The sequence below is a fragment of the Centropristis striata genome, chromosome 16 (genome assembly GCF_030273125.1).
Source record: "Centropristis striata isolate RG_2023a ecotype Rhode Island chromosome 16, C.striata_1.0, whole genome shotgun sequence".
Taxonomy (NCBI): domain Eukaryota; kingdom Metazoa; phylum Chordata; class Actinopteri; order Perciformes; family Serranidae; genus Centropristis; species Centropristis striata.
The window spans coordinates 23,718,098-23,736,256 of NC_081532.1; the positions used below are offsets into that span (position 1 = coordinate 23,718,098).

At 41.0% G+C, this 18,159-nt stretch overlaps 1 protein-coding gene across 1 annotated transcript in view; it reads left to right on the forward strand.

Moving 5' to 3' along the window:
• mipol1 (mirror-image polydactyly 1) overlaps positions 1–10,596 on the forward strand; it is a 33,893-nt gene extending 23,297 nt beyond the window's left edge. Inside the window, exons 12-14 of the mRNA XM_059353407.1 lie at positions 2,600–2,694; positions 4,071–4,235; positions 10,146–10,596. Of these exons, the coding sequence (XP_059209390.1) occupies positions 2,600–2,694; positions 4,071–4,235; positions 10,146–10,212 (327 nt within the window). The 3' untranslated portion in view covers positions 10,213–10,596. The remainder of the gene's footprint in view (positions 1–2,599; positions 2,695–4,070; positions 4,236–10,145) is intronic.
• The last annotated feature ends 7,563 nt before the right edge of the window (positions 10,597–18,159 follow it).

Sequence of the window (18,159 nt, forward strand, 5' to 3'; positions counted from 1 at the left end):
ATATAATTAAATATATTAAAAGGTCATAGGATCCTACTCACACTACTCACTACATCCTACTCCTCTGTCCTCCCCTCCTCTCCTCTGTCCTCCTCCTCTCTCTCCTCCTCCTCCTCCTCCTCCACTTCCTACTCCTCCTCCTCTCTCTGTCCTCCCCTCCTCTCCTTTACTCTCTCTCTCCTTCTCTCTGTCCTCCCTCTCCTGTCTCCTCTCCTCCTCCGCTTCCTACTCCTCTCTCTCCTCCTCTCTCTCTCCTCCGTCCTCTCCTCCTCCTGTCTCTCTCCTCCCCTCCTCTCTTCTACTCCCCCCCCCCCCCCCCCCCCCCCCCCCCCCCCCCGGTTGACCTTAACTCGTCCCGTTAAAGGTCGCTGCTCGCCGCTGCTCCTCTTGCTCATCATCTCATTTGGAAATTATTCTGATTAATAAGTCGTCGGCTCTTTTGAAGCGTGTCGTCCGGCCCGGCTGGAGAAGAAGACACATATTGACTCTGAGGGTTTGGTTTCTCTTTTGATGTCACACTTTAAACTCGCCGACCTCAAGGGCGCTAATTAGCATAGGGGTGGGGGGGTGGGGGGTCAGGTCTGTGCTCTGACCTCACTGAGACTCTGAGACAGTAAATGTGTTATTGTGTGTGAATCTTTGTGCATCCTGGGGTCCCTAAACAGTCTGTGAGCTGCATAAATCAGGAAAGACAACCAGACTAAACTCTGTGTGTGAACCCTGGCTGCTTCTCTGTTTCATCTGATACTCTGAATCATCAGGCTGTTTTTAGACGTGACATACCCACTTTATACACTTTATATGAAGCTGTTTGGGGCAGAACCCATGCAGTGTTTCTGCTGCAGTTAAATGTGTTATTGTGTTCTCTTGTGTGTGAGTCTTTGTGCATCCTGGGGTCCCTTAACAGTCTGTGAGCTAAATCGGGTCTGACTGGAAAGCTGAGATTGTTGCGGATTCAATGAGTCCAATCTCACTAGGTTCATCCTCACATATTTGATATCCTTATGGGAGGGATAGCATTTATGATTTACCCCTTTTTACATTTTTGACAACCCGTTGCGTGAGGCATCCTATAACTGTTAGAGATAAAATCCCCACATTAATGGTGCCCTGTGTGAGGCAGCATATATTTTTAATTAGGCATCCTAAAATCCCTTCACTGGTTAATAACTGACCTGCAGATATCTGAATGAAAATAATTTCTGTGTTTCCCCACGAGTTTCTTTACAGACACGCTGTAACCTGCAGTAAATGTGTTGTTGTGTCGTCTTGTGTGTGAATCTTTGTACATCCTGGGACAGTCTGTGAGCTGCATAAATCTGGTCTGGCTGGAAAGCTGAGACTCTTGTGGATTCAATGAGCCCAATGTTCTTCATGTGATGATGTTAGTGAGTGAAACTTGAGCTCAGTGTATAAAATGAGCTGCTGTGACCTCTAGGATAATCACAGCCTCATGAAACTCTACAACCACAAAGTATAGACCTAGAACATTCATTGGGATGGATGGCTGAGACACTAGATTCAGAGACACTGAAACTGGCAACAGTCAAACAGACGTCGAACCAAAACGAGACACTTCTGTCCCCCTAAGACAGACAGACAGAAGTGTCTATTTTTTTTTTTTTTTATTGTTTTGCTATCTACATTTATTTAAAATTCATTTATTTTGGTCCTGTCAGTATTATTGATATTTAAAATATTATTTTCAAGACCTTACGTCAGATTCATCAACGTGTTCTTAAGCCGCTGAATTGTTCGCAGCCGTGTTCTTAAATTGATGAATGCCATCTCCTCATAAATTGAGCGGGCGTGCCAGGTGAGTCTAATTAACATAGGATTAGGTAACCGTCCATTAATGCCCATAAAAGGGCCAATAAAAAAGACTGCAGGGCCCTGTGTAGACGCCACACAGAGGAAACAGCAACAGAATGCCTGTCCCAAACTGTCCTTGAATGTGTGGTATCACTAATTGACGGCATGATTTCCAATTTACTTGATTTATGTTAAAACGTAAGCACATTTAATTAAAATGAAAAATGAAAAAAAAATGAAATGAATAAAAAAATACATAAATATGACGGAAATTTCTCTGTAATGTATTTTATTGAACTTAACAAAAGAGGACGACACAACCATGCCAACATGTCAGCACTGAAATGTGCTTAAGAGTACTCCTGAGTGTTTGTAGGATTTGTTCTTACCTAAGAAAAATCCTGGATAAGAAAAAAATTCATGAATGCCACAATCTTCGTAAAATCTTTGTAAGTAGGACTTAAGAACAAATTTGTTCTTAAGAACGGTTCATGAATGAGGCCCAATAAATATGTTGGGGTTTTTTTTTAAAAGGAGTGTCTCTCCGTTTGATTATTTAACAAGTTAAACAGTAAAACATGATGTTGCAGATTGTTTGTCTGTTTGCTGGCTCTCTTACCCAGAATGCACCTGGAGGTTGTGAGCTGCTGTCTCAGGATGACTCCTGATGAAGTTTGTCGACACTTGTTAATTAATCCGTTATTTAAACTGGATCGTGTTTAATGAGACCACTGACCAGAGCAGTTCTGAGCCCACAGTGTGATTGACGTGTGTTTTATCCAATCAGACCGAGCAGCTGAGGCTCCAGAGGGGAAGGGGCGGAGCTCTGGAGGGCAGACAGCGGCTGGAGGCGGAGCTACAGGTGCTACGAGCCAATCACAGGTGTGCCACAGCATGTGAACTCATCATTTATATTTATAGTTATTATAAAATATACAGCAGCTTATTTTATGCAATAAATACATGTATCATAATAGCATCATCATCATTTACATTTATACATTTAATAATAATAATAATAATAATAATAATAATAATAAATGCGTGTGTGTGTGTGTGTGGATATAACAAAAATCGCATAAAGTTATGTGTGTGTGTGTGTGTGTGTGTGTGTGTGTGTGTGTGTGTGTGTGTGTGGGTGCGGGGTGGGTGTGGGTGCTGAGAGGAGTGTGGGGAGGAGTGTGCTCATTTACGTGCGCATGTGTGTGTGCGTGTATCTGTAACTGTAATCACATCAAAGATCAAAGGCAGTCAGAGCAGAGCAATCAACAGAATTAACTGCCACCAACTGCCAATGTCCCAGAACATTGACAGCAGCCAGAGGTGGACAGACTGGAATTTCTGGCCTCGAACAGAAAGCATTTTTGGCAAAACCATAATACCTATCATTGATCCGACTTCACTTTTAGCGTCCTGAGTTCTTCCTGAACGGCTACATATGTTTTTTGTGAAGAAAAATTAAGAAATAGCTATGTAAGAGCGATCTGAAAAACTGTTAAATATGCTTTTCTACAGAAATATTCCTGCGTTTTTAATATGGCTGTAAATGAGGCTGTTGGTGCGTGTTGGTGGCACATCAGTGCGTCCTACGCCCAAACTGTAACTCTGACAGCTTTACCAGAGGATTGTGAGTGAGAAGACAAATTTTCTTACGTTTCTATGTATAAATTATTTCTGTAGAGTGGAATTTGCGGCCTGGAGCGCAGTTTTCAAATGTATTTTTTGACAATCTTATCTCTCCCTCTACACTCGATGACATCATACACTCTGACATGAACATTCCATGCAATACACACCCATTATAATCTCAGAATTTCTCCAAATATGATCATGGTCATTGAACAGGGATTGATAAAAAACTATATGACCTATCGAAACATGGATTAATACACCGATACACAAGACTTGTGTCTACTGTTTAAAGTTTAAATGGAGTCTCTAGGTGAAATCATGCCGGAGAAGTAGACGTTTATTGTTCTTCTTTTTTTCGGCCGTCCCATTCACTTCAATGCAAAATTTTGGGCAGTTTAAAATTGGTATTTCCGTAGAGAAAAGTAAAAGCACACCGATCCTGATCAAACACACATTTTGATATATAATTTGTCTAATTTGGACTAGTAGCGGGACGAAATTGCATCCGGAAGAGGAAGAAGAAAAAATCCACAGTATAACAATAGTGCTCGGTGCGATTGCCCCGTGGCCCTAATAATAGAGTGAAGCTGCTCTCAGTGGTTAAATCTCCTGTCGTCTCCTCGCAGCTCTCAGGACACTCTTGCCGCTCAGGCCACGTCTCCTCAGGTCACGCCCCCTCAGGCCCCGCCCCTGGACCAGCTGCAGCAGCTGTCGAAGGAGAAGCAGAGCGTGGAGGCGGAGCTTCAGCGCTGCCAGGAGGCGGAGCGAGAAGCTCGGGAGAGAGTCAACAGGTGATGATGTCATACTGAAACATCCAATCAGAGCTCACAGTTGAGTGTTTGTGTGTGCATGTGTGGACTAACATGTCACCAGGCCTGTCCACACACACACACACACACACACACACACAGTAACACACACAGTAACACACACACACTCACAGTAGCACTGAACAGGATGTTGATATATATAAAAGTTTATGATGAAATTAAAAAGTTTTAGTTTCCAACATGAATTAAATGAAATTAATTATTATTTATTCATATTAATACAGTTTGTAATTTTCTCATAATTTCCTGACAATAAATGTAATTTAATTATTGATATAAACAGAATTAAGTGAACAACAAACAAACAAACAAACGTGTCAACATTCAGAAATATAAAACAAATGAATAATTCATATTTAGTGGATTTCCCTGAAATGAAAACAAAACAAACCCAAAACGTTTCATGTTTATTTATTTATTTGTTTTTTCTTCTCGTCACAGAGACATTTCAAAATAAAATCAAGTCATTTTATCTCCAGACCTTCAGCTCTAATTAAGTTTATTACTGTGTAATAAAGAGACGTTTCCACTCAGAGGTCAGAGGTCATGGGTCGCTTTTAATAACCGCTGAGTGGTTTTCATCTCGCCAACATTTAATAAGCTTTGTTATTTAAACTGTTTAATATTCCTCGTGTGTTTCTGGCAGGGGTGGAAGAAGTATTCAGATCCCTTACTTCAGTAAAAGAACTAATACTACACAGTGAAATTACTCCACTACAAGTAAAAGTCCAGCATTCAAAACTTACTGAAGTAAAAGTACAAAAGCATCAGCATCAAAATGTACTTAAAGTATCAAAAGTAAAAGTACTCATTATGCAGAATGGACCCACTCAGTTTATTTTATATATTATAAATATGTTATAAGATTACTTATTGATGCATTTATGTAAATAGCATTTTAATTTCCTCAAGACAGGGCTCACTTTAACTACTTAATATACTGTTAAGAGTTTTGATTAAAATAAAGAAATATAATTACTTTAAATGTATCATGTTTTTTACAATAAATTTTGACCTGAAAAGGAACTAAAGCGACACACCCAACACATAGCCCATGTAATGGAGTAAAAAGTACAATATTTGACCTTAAAATGTAGTAGGAGTACAAGTATTAAGTTACATAAAATAAATATACTCAAGTAAAGTACAAGTACATAAAATTGTACTTAAGTACAGTACTTGTGTAAATGTACTTAGGTACATTCCACCACTGGTTTCTGGATCATTTTTACTGTTTTACTGCAGCAAAAGTACAAATACTTTGTCATAAATCAAATTCCTGAATTCAGAATGAGGAGAATGTACTTAAAGTTCTCACTGTTATTGTTATTATTGTTGTTGTTGTTGTTGTTATTGTTATTATTATTATTATTATTATTATTATTATTATTGCTGCAGTCACATGTAAGATGCTTTCTAGTGTTGCAGCTGGTTGTGTATTTCATACAGTTTCTCCTGCAGCAGTGATTGCTGTCAGACTGAAACATGTTGCCATGGAGGCTCGGGGTGTGTTCAAAGACTGGTTAAGCGTGTGGGACTAAAGAGATTTGGTTGTGATGATTCATATTCAGTGGACATCGGAGCGAGTCGATCAGGAAGAATTAATCCTTCAGATTTCGAGTCGTACAGGATGACGGTCGGATGCTGAATAACGTGACTTCTTCTGCTGCTGCTTCTCATCTCATCAGTCTGAAGATGAAGGGATGAGATTCATGATGAAAACAGCTTAAGTCGTCCGTCTGCGTCCCGCACCGTCCTCCTGGGCTCAAACCCGCGGCTTTCTGCTCTAATTTGGCTGCCAGCGGGGGGGGCGGCCGGCGCTGAAGAGCCTCCCAAGTTTCTGAATAGTAGAGAGAGGAATATTTGCTCTCTGGAGGGGAGGGGGGAGAGAAATCTGCTGGTTATTAGAGACGAGAACTTTAATTTGGTTTCGGGGGGGGGGGGGGGGGGGGGCATAGGAGAGAGAGAGAGAGAGAGAGAGAGACTCACTGAGTGGTAGAAAGTCTTACAGGGTCAATTTTCCAACTCCTCCCTTCTTCATTTAAGCTTCATTTCAGTTTCCTGCTTTTTCTTTTTCCCTTTCTGCACTCTGATGCTTAATATTCTGTTCGTCAGAGACCTCACCCACAATCAGCCGTGTTTAAAGACAAGTGTGAACTCACCAACCTCAAAACTTTGTGTCTGCAGGCAAACCACTGAAAAACACAACTAAAGCAGGTAGAAACTTGGTGACTGACAGCAGGTAGAAACTTGGTGAAGGACAGCAGGTAGAAACTTGGTGAAGGACAGCAGGTAGAAACTTGATGACTGACAGCAGGTAGACAATTGGTGACTGAAAGCAGGTAGAGACTTGGTCACTGACAGCAGGTAGAAACTTGGTGAATGACAGCAGGGAGACACTTGGTAAGAGCAGGTAGATACTTAGTGACTGACTGCAGGTAGAAACTTGGTGACTGACTGCAGGTAGTAACTTGGTGACTGACAGCAGGTAGAAACTTGGTGACTGACTGCAGGTAGAAACTTGTTGACTGAAAGCAGGTAGTAACTTGTTGACTGACTGCAGGTAGAAACTTGGTGACTGACAGCAGGTAGAAACTTGGTGACTGACTGCAGGTAATAACTTGGTGACTGACAGCAGGTAGAAACTTGGTGAGAGCAGGTAGATACTTAGTGACTGACTGCAGGTAGAAACTAGGTGACTGACTGCAGGTAGAAACTTGGTGAATGACAGCAGGGAGACACTTGGTAAGAGCAGGTAGATACTTAGTGACTGACTGCAGGTAGAAACTTGGTGACTGACTGCAGGTAGTAACTTGGTGACTGACAGCTGGTAGAAACTTGGTGACTGACTGCAGGTAGAAACTTGTTGACTGAAAGCAGGTAGTAACTTGTTGACTGACTGCAGGTAAAAACTTGGTGACTGACAACAGGTAGAAACTTGGTGACTGACTGCAGGTAATAACTTGGTGACTGACAGCAGGTAGAAACTTGGTGACTGACTGCAGGTAGAAACTTGTTGACTGGTGAGAGCAGGTAGATACTTAGTGACTGACTGCAGGTAGAAACTAGGTGACTGACTGCAGGTAGAAACTTGGTGAGAGCAGGTAGAAACTTAGTGACTGACTGCAGGTAGAAACTTGGTGACTGACTGCAGGTAGAAGCTTGGTGACTGACTGCAGGTAGAAACTTAGTGACTGACTGCAGGTAGAAACTTGGTGAGAGCAGGTAGAAACTTAGTGACTGACTGCAGGTAGAAACTTGGTGACTGACTGCAGGTAGAAGCTTGGTGACTGACTGCAGGTAGAAACTTAGTGACTGACTGCAGGTAGAAACTTGGTGACTGACTGCAGGTAGAAACTTGGTGACTGCAGGTAGAAATTTGTTGGCTGACAGCAGGTAGAAACTTGGTTACAACAGGTAGACACTTAGTGACTGGCAGCAGGTAGAAACTTGGTGACTGGCAGCAAGTAGAAACTTAGTGAAAGCAGGTAGTAACTTGGTGACTGACAGCAGGTAGAAACTTGATGACTGACAGAAGTTAGAAACTTAGTGACTGCAGGTAGAAACTTGGTGACTGACAGCAGGTAGAAACTCGGTGACTGACTGCAGGTAGAAACTTGGTGACTGACAGCAGGTAGAAACTCGTTGACTGACTGCACGTAGAAACTTGGTGACTGACAGAAGGTAGAAACTTGGTGACTGACAGCAGGTAGAAACTTGGTGACAGCAGGTAGAAACTTGGTGACTGACAACAGGTAGAGACTTGGTGACTGACAGCAGGTAGAAACTTGCAGGTAGAAACTTGGTGACTGACTGCAGGTAAAAACTTGTTGACTGACTGCAGGTAGAAACTTGGTGACTGACAGCAAGTAGAAACTTAGTGAAAGCAGGTAGTAACTTGGTGACTGACAGCAGGTAGAAACTTGATGACTGACAGAAGTTGGAAACTTAGTGACTGCAGGTAGAAACTTGGTGACTGCAGGTAGAAACTTGGTGACTGACAACAGGTAGAAACTCGGTGACTGACTGCAGGTAGAAACTTGGTGACTGACAGCAGGTAGAAACTTGGTGACTGACTGCAGGTAGAAACTTGTTGACTGGTGAGAGCAGGTAGATACTTAGTGACTGACTGCAGGTAGAAACTAGGTGACTGACTGCAGGTAGAAACTTGGTGAGAGCAGGTAGAAACTTAGTGACTGACTGCAGGTAGAAACTTGGTGACTGACTGCAGGTAGAAGCTTGGTGACTGACTGCAGGTAGAAACTTAGTGACTGACTGCAGGTAGAAACTTGGTGAGAGCAGGTAGAAACTTAGTGACTGACTGCAGGTAGAAACTTGGTGACTGACTGCAGGTAGAAGCTTGGTGACTGACTGCAGGTAGAAACTTAGTGACTGACTGCAGGTAGAAACTTGGTGACTGACTGCAGGTAGAAACTTGGTGACTGCAGGTAGAAATTTGTTGGCTGACAGCAGGTAGAAACTTGGTTACAACAGGTAGACACTTAGTGACTGGCAGCAGGTAGAAACTTGGTGACTGGCAGCAAGTAGAAACTTAGTGAAAGCAGGTAGTAACTTGGTGACTGACAGCAGGTAGAAACTTGATGACTGACAGAAGTTAGAAACTTAGTGACTGCAGGTAGAAACTTGGTGACTGACAGCAGGTAGAAACTCGGTGACTGACTGCAGGTAGAAACTTGGTGACTGACAGCAGGTAGAAACTCGTTGACTGACTGCACGTAGAAACTTTGTGACTGACAGAAGGTAGAAACTTGGTGACTGACAGCAGGTAGAAACCTGGTGACAGCAGGTAGAAACTTGGTGACTGACAACAGGTAGAGACTTGGTGACTGACAGCAGGTAGAAACTTGCAGGTAGAAACTTGGTGACTGACTGCAGGTAAAAACTTGTTGACTGACTGCAGGTAGAAACTTGGTGACTGACAGCAAGTAGAAACTTAGTGAAAGCAGGTAGTAACTTGGTGACTGACAGCAGGTAGAAACTTGATGACTGACAGAAGTTGGAAACTTAGTGACTGCAGGTAGAAACTTGGTGACTGCAGGTAGAAACTTGGTGACTGACAACAGGTAGAAACTCGGTGACTGACTGCAGGTAGAAACTTGGTGACTGACAGCAGGTAGAAACTTGGTGACTGACAGCAGGTAGAAACTTGGTGACTGACAGCAGGTAGAAACTTGTTGACAGCAGGTAGAAACTTGGTGACAGCAGGTAGAAACTTGGTGACTGACAACAGGTAGAGACTTGGTGACTGACAGCAGGTAGAGACTTGGTGACTGACAGCAGGTAGAGACTTGGTGACTGACAGCAGGTAGAAACTTGGTGACTGACAGCAGGTAGAAACTTGGTGACTGACAACAGGTAGAAACTCCGTGACTGACTGCAGGTAGAAACTTGGTGACTGACTGCAGGTAGAAACTTGGTGACTGACAGCAGGTAGAAACTCGTTGACTGACTGCACGTAGAAACTTGGTGACTGACAGAAGGTAGAAAATTGGTGACTGACAGCAGGTAGAAACTTGGTGGGTGACAGCAGGTAGAAACTTGGTGACTGACAACAGGTAGAGACTTGGTAACTGACAGCAGGTAGAGACTTGGTGACAGCAGGTAGAAACTTGGTCACTGACAGCAGGTAGAGACTTGGTGACTGACAGCAGGTAGAGACTTGGTGACTGACAGCAGGTAGAAACTTGGTGACTGACTGCAGGTAAAAACTTGTTGACTGACTGCAGGTAAAAACTTGTTGACTGACTGCAGGTAGAAACTTGGTGACTGACAGCAGGTAGAAACTTGGTGACTGACTGCAGGTAGAAACTTGGCGTCTCGTGTTTAACAGTTTATTTCTTTTTTCGGCAGGTTGGAGCGGCTCGTTGAGGTTCTGAGGAAGAAAGTGGGGACAGGAAGTCTCCGAGCAGTAATCTGAAAGACATTTTCTGATTTAATTTCTTTATTTTTCTATTTTCTTCTTCCGGGATATAAAAAGGTCTGTTGTTATTATTACTGTTAAGATACGTTGTCTGTTTTTCTTTTCTTTAAAGTTTCACACTTCTGTTGTTTGTGTGTATCAGGTGTAATCATGATTTATTTCTCATTAGATATTTGTCTAAGTGTCTAAGTATATACATTTCTGAGTTAAAATTGAATAAAATCAACGAAATACATGAAACAAATGAAAAATGTTTATTGTAACAACTTTTATTTTCTTGTTTATGAGATTCACAGCGATCGTTGAGTTAAACATTAAATCTGAAGCTGCAGTTAACTTTTTACATCATACTTCATTTTTACTCTCTATGTTCCAGAAAGTGTGAATTAAACTCCTCCTCCTCCTCTCTCTCTCTATCTCTTCCTCCTCTGCCGCTCCTCTCATCCCCCTCCTCTCCTCCTCTCTTCTCCTCCTCTCTCTCCTCCTCCTCCTCCTCTCTCTTCTTCTCCTCCTCCTCCTTCTTGTCCTCTCTGCTCCTCCTCCTCCTTCTCCTCTCTCCTCCTCTCTCTCCTCCTCCTCCTCGCTCTTCTCTTCCTCTCTCCTCCTCCTCTCTCTTAACTCCTCCTCCCTCCTCCTCTCTCTCTCTTCCTCCTCTCTCTTCTCCTCTCGTTTCATCTCTCTCCCCTCCTCTCTCTCCTCTCTCCTCCTCCTCTCTCTTCTCCTCCTCTCCCCTCCTCTCTCTTCTCTCTCCTCTCTCTCTCCTCTCTCTCTCTCTCTCTCTCTCTCTCTCTCCTCCTCTCTCTCCTCCTCCTCCTCCTCCTCCTCGTCTCTAATTGAAGATCTTTTAGCTCTCGTGTTGATTTAAGGTTTCGTCTTTTTAAACTCTGCTGTTTTAAACTGAATCTCTGCTCAGATTAATTTCAGATCGCTCTGACTTCATGTTCCCAAAAAACTTCAAATTAAAATTTAACTTTGACAACTTTAAAGCAGGGGGTCAGAGAGAAGCTGCTGCAGGGAGAGTCTAAACTGTTAGTTTCAGCTTCATGAAACTGAACTCAAAGTTTCACCTGGAAAGTATTTATAAATATTAAAGGATTAAAGTGAAACATTTAAACAGGCCGACAGGCTGACATCGATTAAAAACAAAAACACAGACTTCATTTTTCTTTTCGACTGAAAAAAACCCTGCTGAAGCTGCATTTTCAGAGAGGAGTCACTGAAAACACAAACACACACACACAAACACACACACACACACACTCTCTGACAGTTTAATTATAGAAACAAACTGAACTTTATTTTAAAAAGTTTTAATATTTAAAGCAAAATAAAAAAAATTCCCAAAATGAGTTTTTCCTCATGAATCTCTGATATGACAGTTCTATTTATGAAACTTCACCAACATTACAGGATTTCCTGATTTTTGAAATAATGTTCAGATTTATGTCCTGAAACATCTGCAGGTTTGATGAGTTCATGTCTCATTTGCATGTAAACATAAAATTCCAGAAAACTTTTAATGCAGAAACACCTTGTTAATGTAAATAAGTATCAGTTTATTGTTTCATGTTGATATCTGAGTTCAATACATTTTTTAAATTATTTTTAATTTGACCGTTTTTAAATAAAGTTTGGTTTGAAAATAAAACGACACAGAAACTTTTTAATAAACTCATCAAAGATAATTTCACATTTTTATTCACAAATGTAAAAAGTTTGAGATGTAAATTAAAAATAATTTTGTGTTTTTTTACTTACAAAAACAAACTATGAGACACAACAAAACATAAAAGTTTATGAGGAAATAAGAGTTTCTAACATTAAACGGTGTTAGTATTATTTGATAATTATTTAATAATGTTAATACAGTCAATATAATTCAATTATTTATACTTATAAAAAGTAAAAGCAGAAATAATCCAACAACAAGCAAGTGTGTCAACATTCAGAAATATAAAAACTGATGAAAAATATAGATTTTCCTGAAATTAAAACAGAATAAACAAAAGATTTTCTGTGAAACACTGAAATACTTTTCTTCCCAACTAAAACGCACAAAACAAAAACTTTAAACTTTAAATAATATATCAACTGAAAGTCACAGAGACACATTAAAATAAAAATAATTTTATCTTCATATTTGTTGACAACTTTTTTTTTTTGTCTGATTTTATTTAGATTTTCATACATTTTTCTTCAAACATTCAAATCCAGCTGATGGCGTCAAAATGGAGGTTACATCTGGACGTGCGTGTGTGCGTGTGCCAACCAACCCCCTCGTTGGCTGGTTACCATGGTGACGGCGGACCACTTGTGGTCGACTTGGGTGTCCTGGTTTTAATCCTGCAGCCGTTAATCTGCTTGTTCTGAAGAAAGACTCAGTTTGTTGGAGCTCCAACTTCTGACGCCACCTGGGAGATAGAGAGACTGTGTGTGTGTGTGTGTGTGTGTGTGTGTGTGTGTGTGTGTGTGTGTGTGTGTGTGTGTGTGTGTGTGTGTATCAGAATTTCTGCTCTCTGATTCGCTGTCTGGTGTGTTTTCTTATAAGTTTATATCTATATCATATATTTATTTATTATATTATGGCATGCTGTTCAGGAAATTATTATATATATGGAATGAAAGTTTAAGAATATATATTAAAACCTTCAGTTAAGTGCTTCAATATATATTCTCACGTTTCTATATATTTTCTCAAGTGTCTATATATATATATATATATATATATATATATATATATTCTCAGATTTTCAATCAATACTTTCAAACTTTCATTCCATATATATACAATAATTTACTGAAACATATGCTGTATTGTCTGTAACTATATGTCTGCCATGCGATAGTCTGACGACCTGGCCACGGTGTACCCCACCTCTCACCCAATCTCAGCTGGTCGCTGGTTTGACTCCAGCCTGCAGCTCTTCTGTGTGGAGTTCTCATGTTCTCCCCATGTCAGCGTGGGTTCTCTCTGGTTCTCCGGCTTCCTCCCACAGTCCAGAAACATGCACTGAGGTTTAATTGGTGACTCTAAATTGCCTGTAGGAGTGAATGAGAGCGTGATTGTCTGTCTCTATGTGTCAGCCCTGTGATAGTCTGGAGACCTGTCCAGGTGAACCGCCTCTCGCCCAATGTCAGCCGGGATCTGCACCAGCCCCCCAAGACCTGAGGAGGAGAAGAGGTTAAAGAAAATGAATGAGTATATATACAGTAGTGTTCAAAATAATAGCAGCCCAATGTGACTAACCAGATTAATCCAGGTTTTTAGTATATTTTTTATTGCTACATGGCAAACAAGGTACCAGTAGGTGCAGTAGATTCTCAGAAATCCAGCAAGACCCAGCATTCGTGATTTGCACGCTCTTAAGGCTGTGCAATGCTGTTGCCGTTGACTTTATAAACTCAAAACTATTTAGTGCAAACTTTTGTTTAGCAATCCTGTGAATCACTAAACTAATATTTAGTTGTATGACCACAGTTTTTTATAAATGCTTCACATCTGTGTGGCATGGAGTCAACCAACTTGTGGCACCTTTCAGCTGTTATTCCACTCAAAGATTCTTTAATAACATTCCACAATTCATTTACATTTCTTGGTTTTGCTTCAGAAACAGCATTTTTGATGTTATTAAGGTCCGGGGATTGGGCTGGCCACTCCATAACATCAATGTTGTTGGTTTGGAACCAAGATTTTGCTGGTTTACTAGTGTGTTTGGGGTCATTGTCTTGTTGAAACACCCATTTCAAGGGCATGACCTCTTCAGCATAAGGCAACATGACTTCTTCAAGTATTTTGACATATGCAAACTGATCCATGATCCCTGGTTTGTGATAAATAGGCCCAACACCATAGTAGGAGAAACATGCCCATATCATGATGCTTGTACTGCCATGCTTCACTGTCTTCACTGTGTACTGTGGCTTGAATTCAGAGTTTGGGGTTCGTCTCACAAACTGTCTGCAGAGGGACTTTGCGGGGGATTCTTGTAAATAGATTAGCTTCACACAGACGTCTTCTAACTGTCACAGCACTTGCAGGTAACTCCAGACTGTCTTTGATCATCCTGGAGCTGATCATTGGCTGAGCCTTTGCCATTCTGGTTAGTCTTCGATCCATTTTGATGGTTGTCTTCCGTTTTTTGCCACGTGTCTCTGGTTTTGCTCTCCATTTAAAAGCATTGGAGATCATTTTAGCTGAGCAGCCTATAATTGTTTGCACCTCTTTATAAGTTTCCCCTCTCCAATCAACTTTTTATTCAAAGTACACTGTTCTTCTGAACAATGTCTTGAACGACCCATTTTCCTCAGGCTTTCAAAGAGAAATGCATGTTCAACAAGTGCTGCCTTCATCCTTAAATAGAGGCCACCTGATTCACACCTGTTTTGTTTTACAAAATTGATGACTTCACTGATTTGATTTGATTTGATTGACTGTCACACTGCTATTTTTTTGAACACACCCCTTTCAACTAATTGCCCAATTGCGCAGCCTTAAGAGCGTGCCTATCACGAATGCTGGGTCTTGTTGGTTTTCTGAGAATCTACTGCACCTACTGGTACCTTGTTTGCCATGTAGCAATAAAAATATACTAAAAACCTGGATTAATCTGGTTAGTCACATTCGACGGCTATTATTTTGAACACTGTATATATATATATATGTATATATATATATATATATACAGTATATGTATTATTTAACATTAATGAGTCCTTGTTTTTAAAACATTAAAACAACTTTTTTATTGCTTTTAAAGACAGAACATGTACAGCAGTCCGATAAAATTAAAAGGTACATTACAATCAAATTGAAAATAATAGTAATAATAATAATAATGAAATAAATAGAAGAAAAAAAATAAATAATAAAAAATAAAAAATTAAAAAATTAAAATTAAAAATAAAAAGGGACCAGGCGACGACCACCCCCCCCCCCCCCCCCCCCCCCCCCCCCAACTTGGATCTCTATAAAACTCTTACAAGACACGAGAGACCATGTTCAAGTAATGCAAATAACAATACTGATTACAGCAATTCCTTGATCTTATCTGCCATTGTTTGCCATGCTAGAATAGTATCAGCTCCAGCGCCGTGCATTCTTGCCACTGAAAGCTCCATATTTATTATGTCAATGCACGTGTTAATCCAATGGGGCTTGGTAACTGTATGTGGAGGTTTCCAGCGTAAAGCAAGCATCTTTTTGGCAGCAGTGATGCCCGTGAGGAGAATACGTCTTTTCCAGCATGTCAATTGTAATGAGGTGGTATCATTCAGGAGTAGCACCATAGGAGAACATGGTACAGTGACTTCCAGTACATTAGATAAAGTAGAACAAACCTCACCCCAAAAAAGCTTCACATCCTTGCATTCCCAGTATATATGTATATATGAGCCTATAAGTCCATCTGAGCAAAGGGTGCAAATTGGAGATGACAAACGTTTCATGAGAAAGTCCTGTGGATATAATTGAAATGGATCTGTTGATGGTTTGGGTTTTTAGAAGCCAAGACAATCGAGGACCAAATCTTTTCCCAGTTCAATGAACCACCTCCGATGTAGTGCTTCATTTCATTAGACCACACATGTACAATAGGGAGGGTTTTATAAGAGGCATCCCGGATAAGTGAATAAATTCGGGAAACCAAACCTCTTTTCCGTTCTCTATTGTACAGAATAGAGTGCAAAGGGTGAGCAGTAAGAGGAGAATTCCATGGCACTCCATATGCTTTCATAGATGATCGTAATTGAAAGTACAGAAATAAAGATGTTCCAGGTAATTGGTAAGACAGTCTCAAATCATTAAAACCACGAAGCCCATTCTCATTATATACATCAGCCAAAACATGGATACCCCTAGAGCTCCAGTCCGGAGATGCGAATGGGACCCCCCCAGTAAGTAGGGAATAGTTATTAAAGAGTGGACTATTCATGTGCCATTTGCATGTATTCTTAGCAATAACCCATGTTGATAAGAGGAAACTCATTATAGGGCCAAGTGGCAGCTTAGCTCGTTTCAAAGGGACAGTTGAGTAAATCAGATCCTCTAGTCTGTGTGGGGATGCTAGGCTCTTTTCTATAGGTTTCCAACATGGATCAGAATTGGGGTTAAGCCAATCTGTGAGTGGTCTCAATACAAATGACCAAAAATAGTATTTGAAGTTGGGCACGGAAAGACCACCCTCTGTTTTATCTCGTTGAAGTGTAGTTAACTTCACCCGTGGCCGTTTCCCTCCCCAGATAAACTTAGAGACCAAAGCATGTACTTTTTTCCAGTAGTCAATTGGGGGTGGTAAGGGCAACATCGAAGAAAAGAAATTTATGCGTGGTAAAATATCCATTTTAATAATTGAAACACGAGCTTGTATTGATTTTGGCAAGTTAGTTATCAAGTTATCTATTAAGATCCGCCTCAATTTTATTATAGATGCCCTGAAAATTCTTATTGGCAATATTAGTTAATGAAGGAAAAATGTCCACCCCTAAGTATTTAAATTGTTTGACCACTGGGATGTGCCGAGGTAATGAGCAGATTTTGTCCAATTGATTTTATAACCGGATAGAGAGCTAAAATCGTGAAAAGTATCCAAAACATGCGGTAATGATAAGGCTGCTCTATCGAAATATAATAATATGTCATCAGCATATAGCGATATGGAATGTGTGGTATTGTTAAAAGTGATGGGGGAAATATTTGGGTGTTGACGAATTTTCTGTGCAAGGGGCTCTAATGACAAAATAAAAAGAAAGGGGCTTAACGGGCATCCTTGTCTGCACGAGCGTGATAAATTAAACTTATTTGATATGATGCCATTTGTGTTAATCATTGCAGAAGGGTTATTGTATAGTAATTTAGTTAATTTAATAAAAGTTGAACCCAATTTAAAGCGCTGTAGAACCATCCACAAGTATTCCCATTCTAGCCTATCAAAGGCTTTTTCAGCGTCAAGGCTCAATATTGCACATGGAGAGGGAATATCCTTGGCAGCATGAATTACATGAAGCAGACGCCGTACATTATCGGAAGCAAGTCTTGATTTCACAAAGAATGAGTCCTTGTTTGTAGCATTCTCAGCCTGTTGATGAGGAGCTCCACTGGCTGCTCGTTGTCATTTCATCGGTTTGGTTCAGAGCTCTGAGCTTCGAACTGCAGACGTCCTGTGAGACAGACATCCTCTGAGAAAGACGTCCTATGAGACGGGATGAAGACAGTTCAAACAGTGAATAAATGCAGGAAGTGAACGTGGTACGAGGACGACGTGAGCACAGGAAGTGGCCTTAACCAAACGTAAAATGTGACGCATGACAATGACTGATGCTGCTTCTGATCACAGAGGAGACGTCTGTCTTCTCCCGGAGAGTCTGACCAGCAGGTGGAGCTGCAGCTCAGACTGACGGGGGACAAACGGACAGACATTCAGTCGGCTGGAAGAGTCCACTGTGGGACTAGGTGGAGGACCTGGTCCCTGTTGATGTGCTTCTAGTGGCTCCTGGTACTGTCTTGTCTCTGTGTCCCCTCAAGTGTCCTCCCAGTGGACGAGTCATGTTCCTCTTCGGGTGTTGGACTCAGAGTGTCCTCAGTCCAGGACCACGATGACTCCAGCAGGACTGAGGAGGACTTGGACCCATCAGGTCACTTAACGTCTCTGATCGTGTCTCAGGTTAGTCTGAGAGGACAGTTAGTTAGTTAGTGTGTGTGTGTGTTTGTATGTATGTGTGATGTGTGTTTTCTCTGCACACGTTGAAATTAATTAGGGACCGAGCACTAACTATCGCACTTTTCATTTTTTTTTGTGCTATTTCCAGCTTGCATACTTTAATGAACTCCTCCTACAGATTTTACCCAATCAACTTCAAACTTGGTCAGTAACATCACAAGGCATTTGGGATCAAAAGTTGTATAAAGCTTTACAGACGGTCACACTATGTGGGCGTGGCATGGCGGCA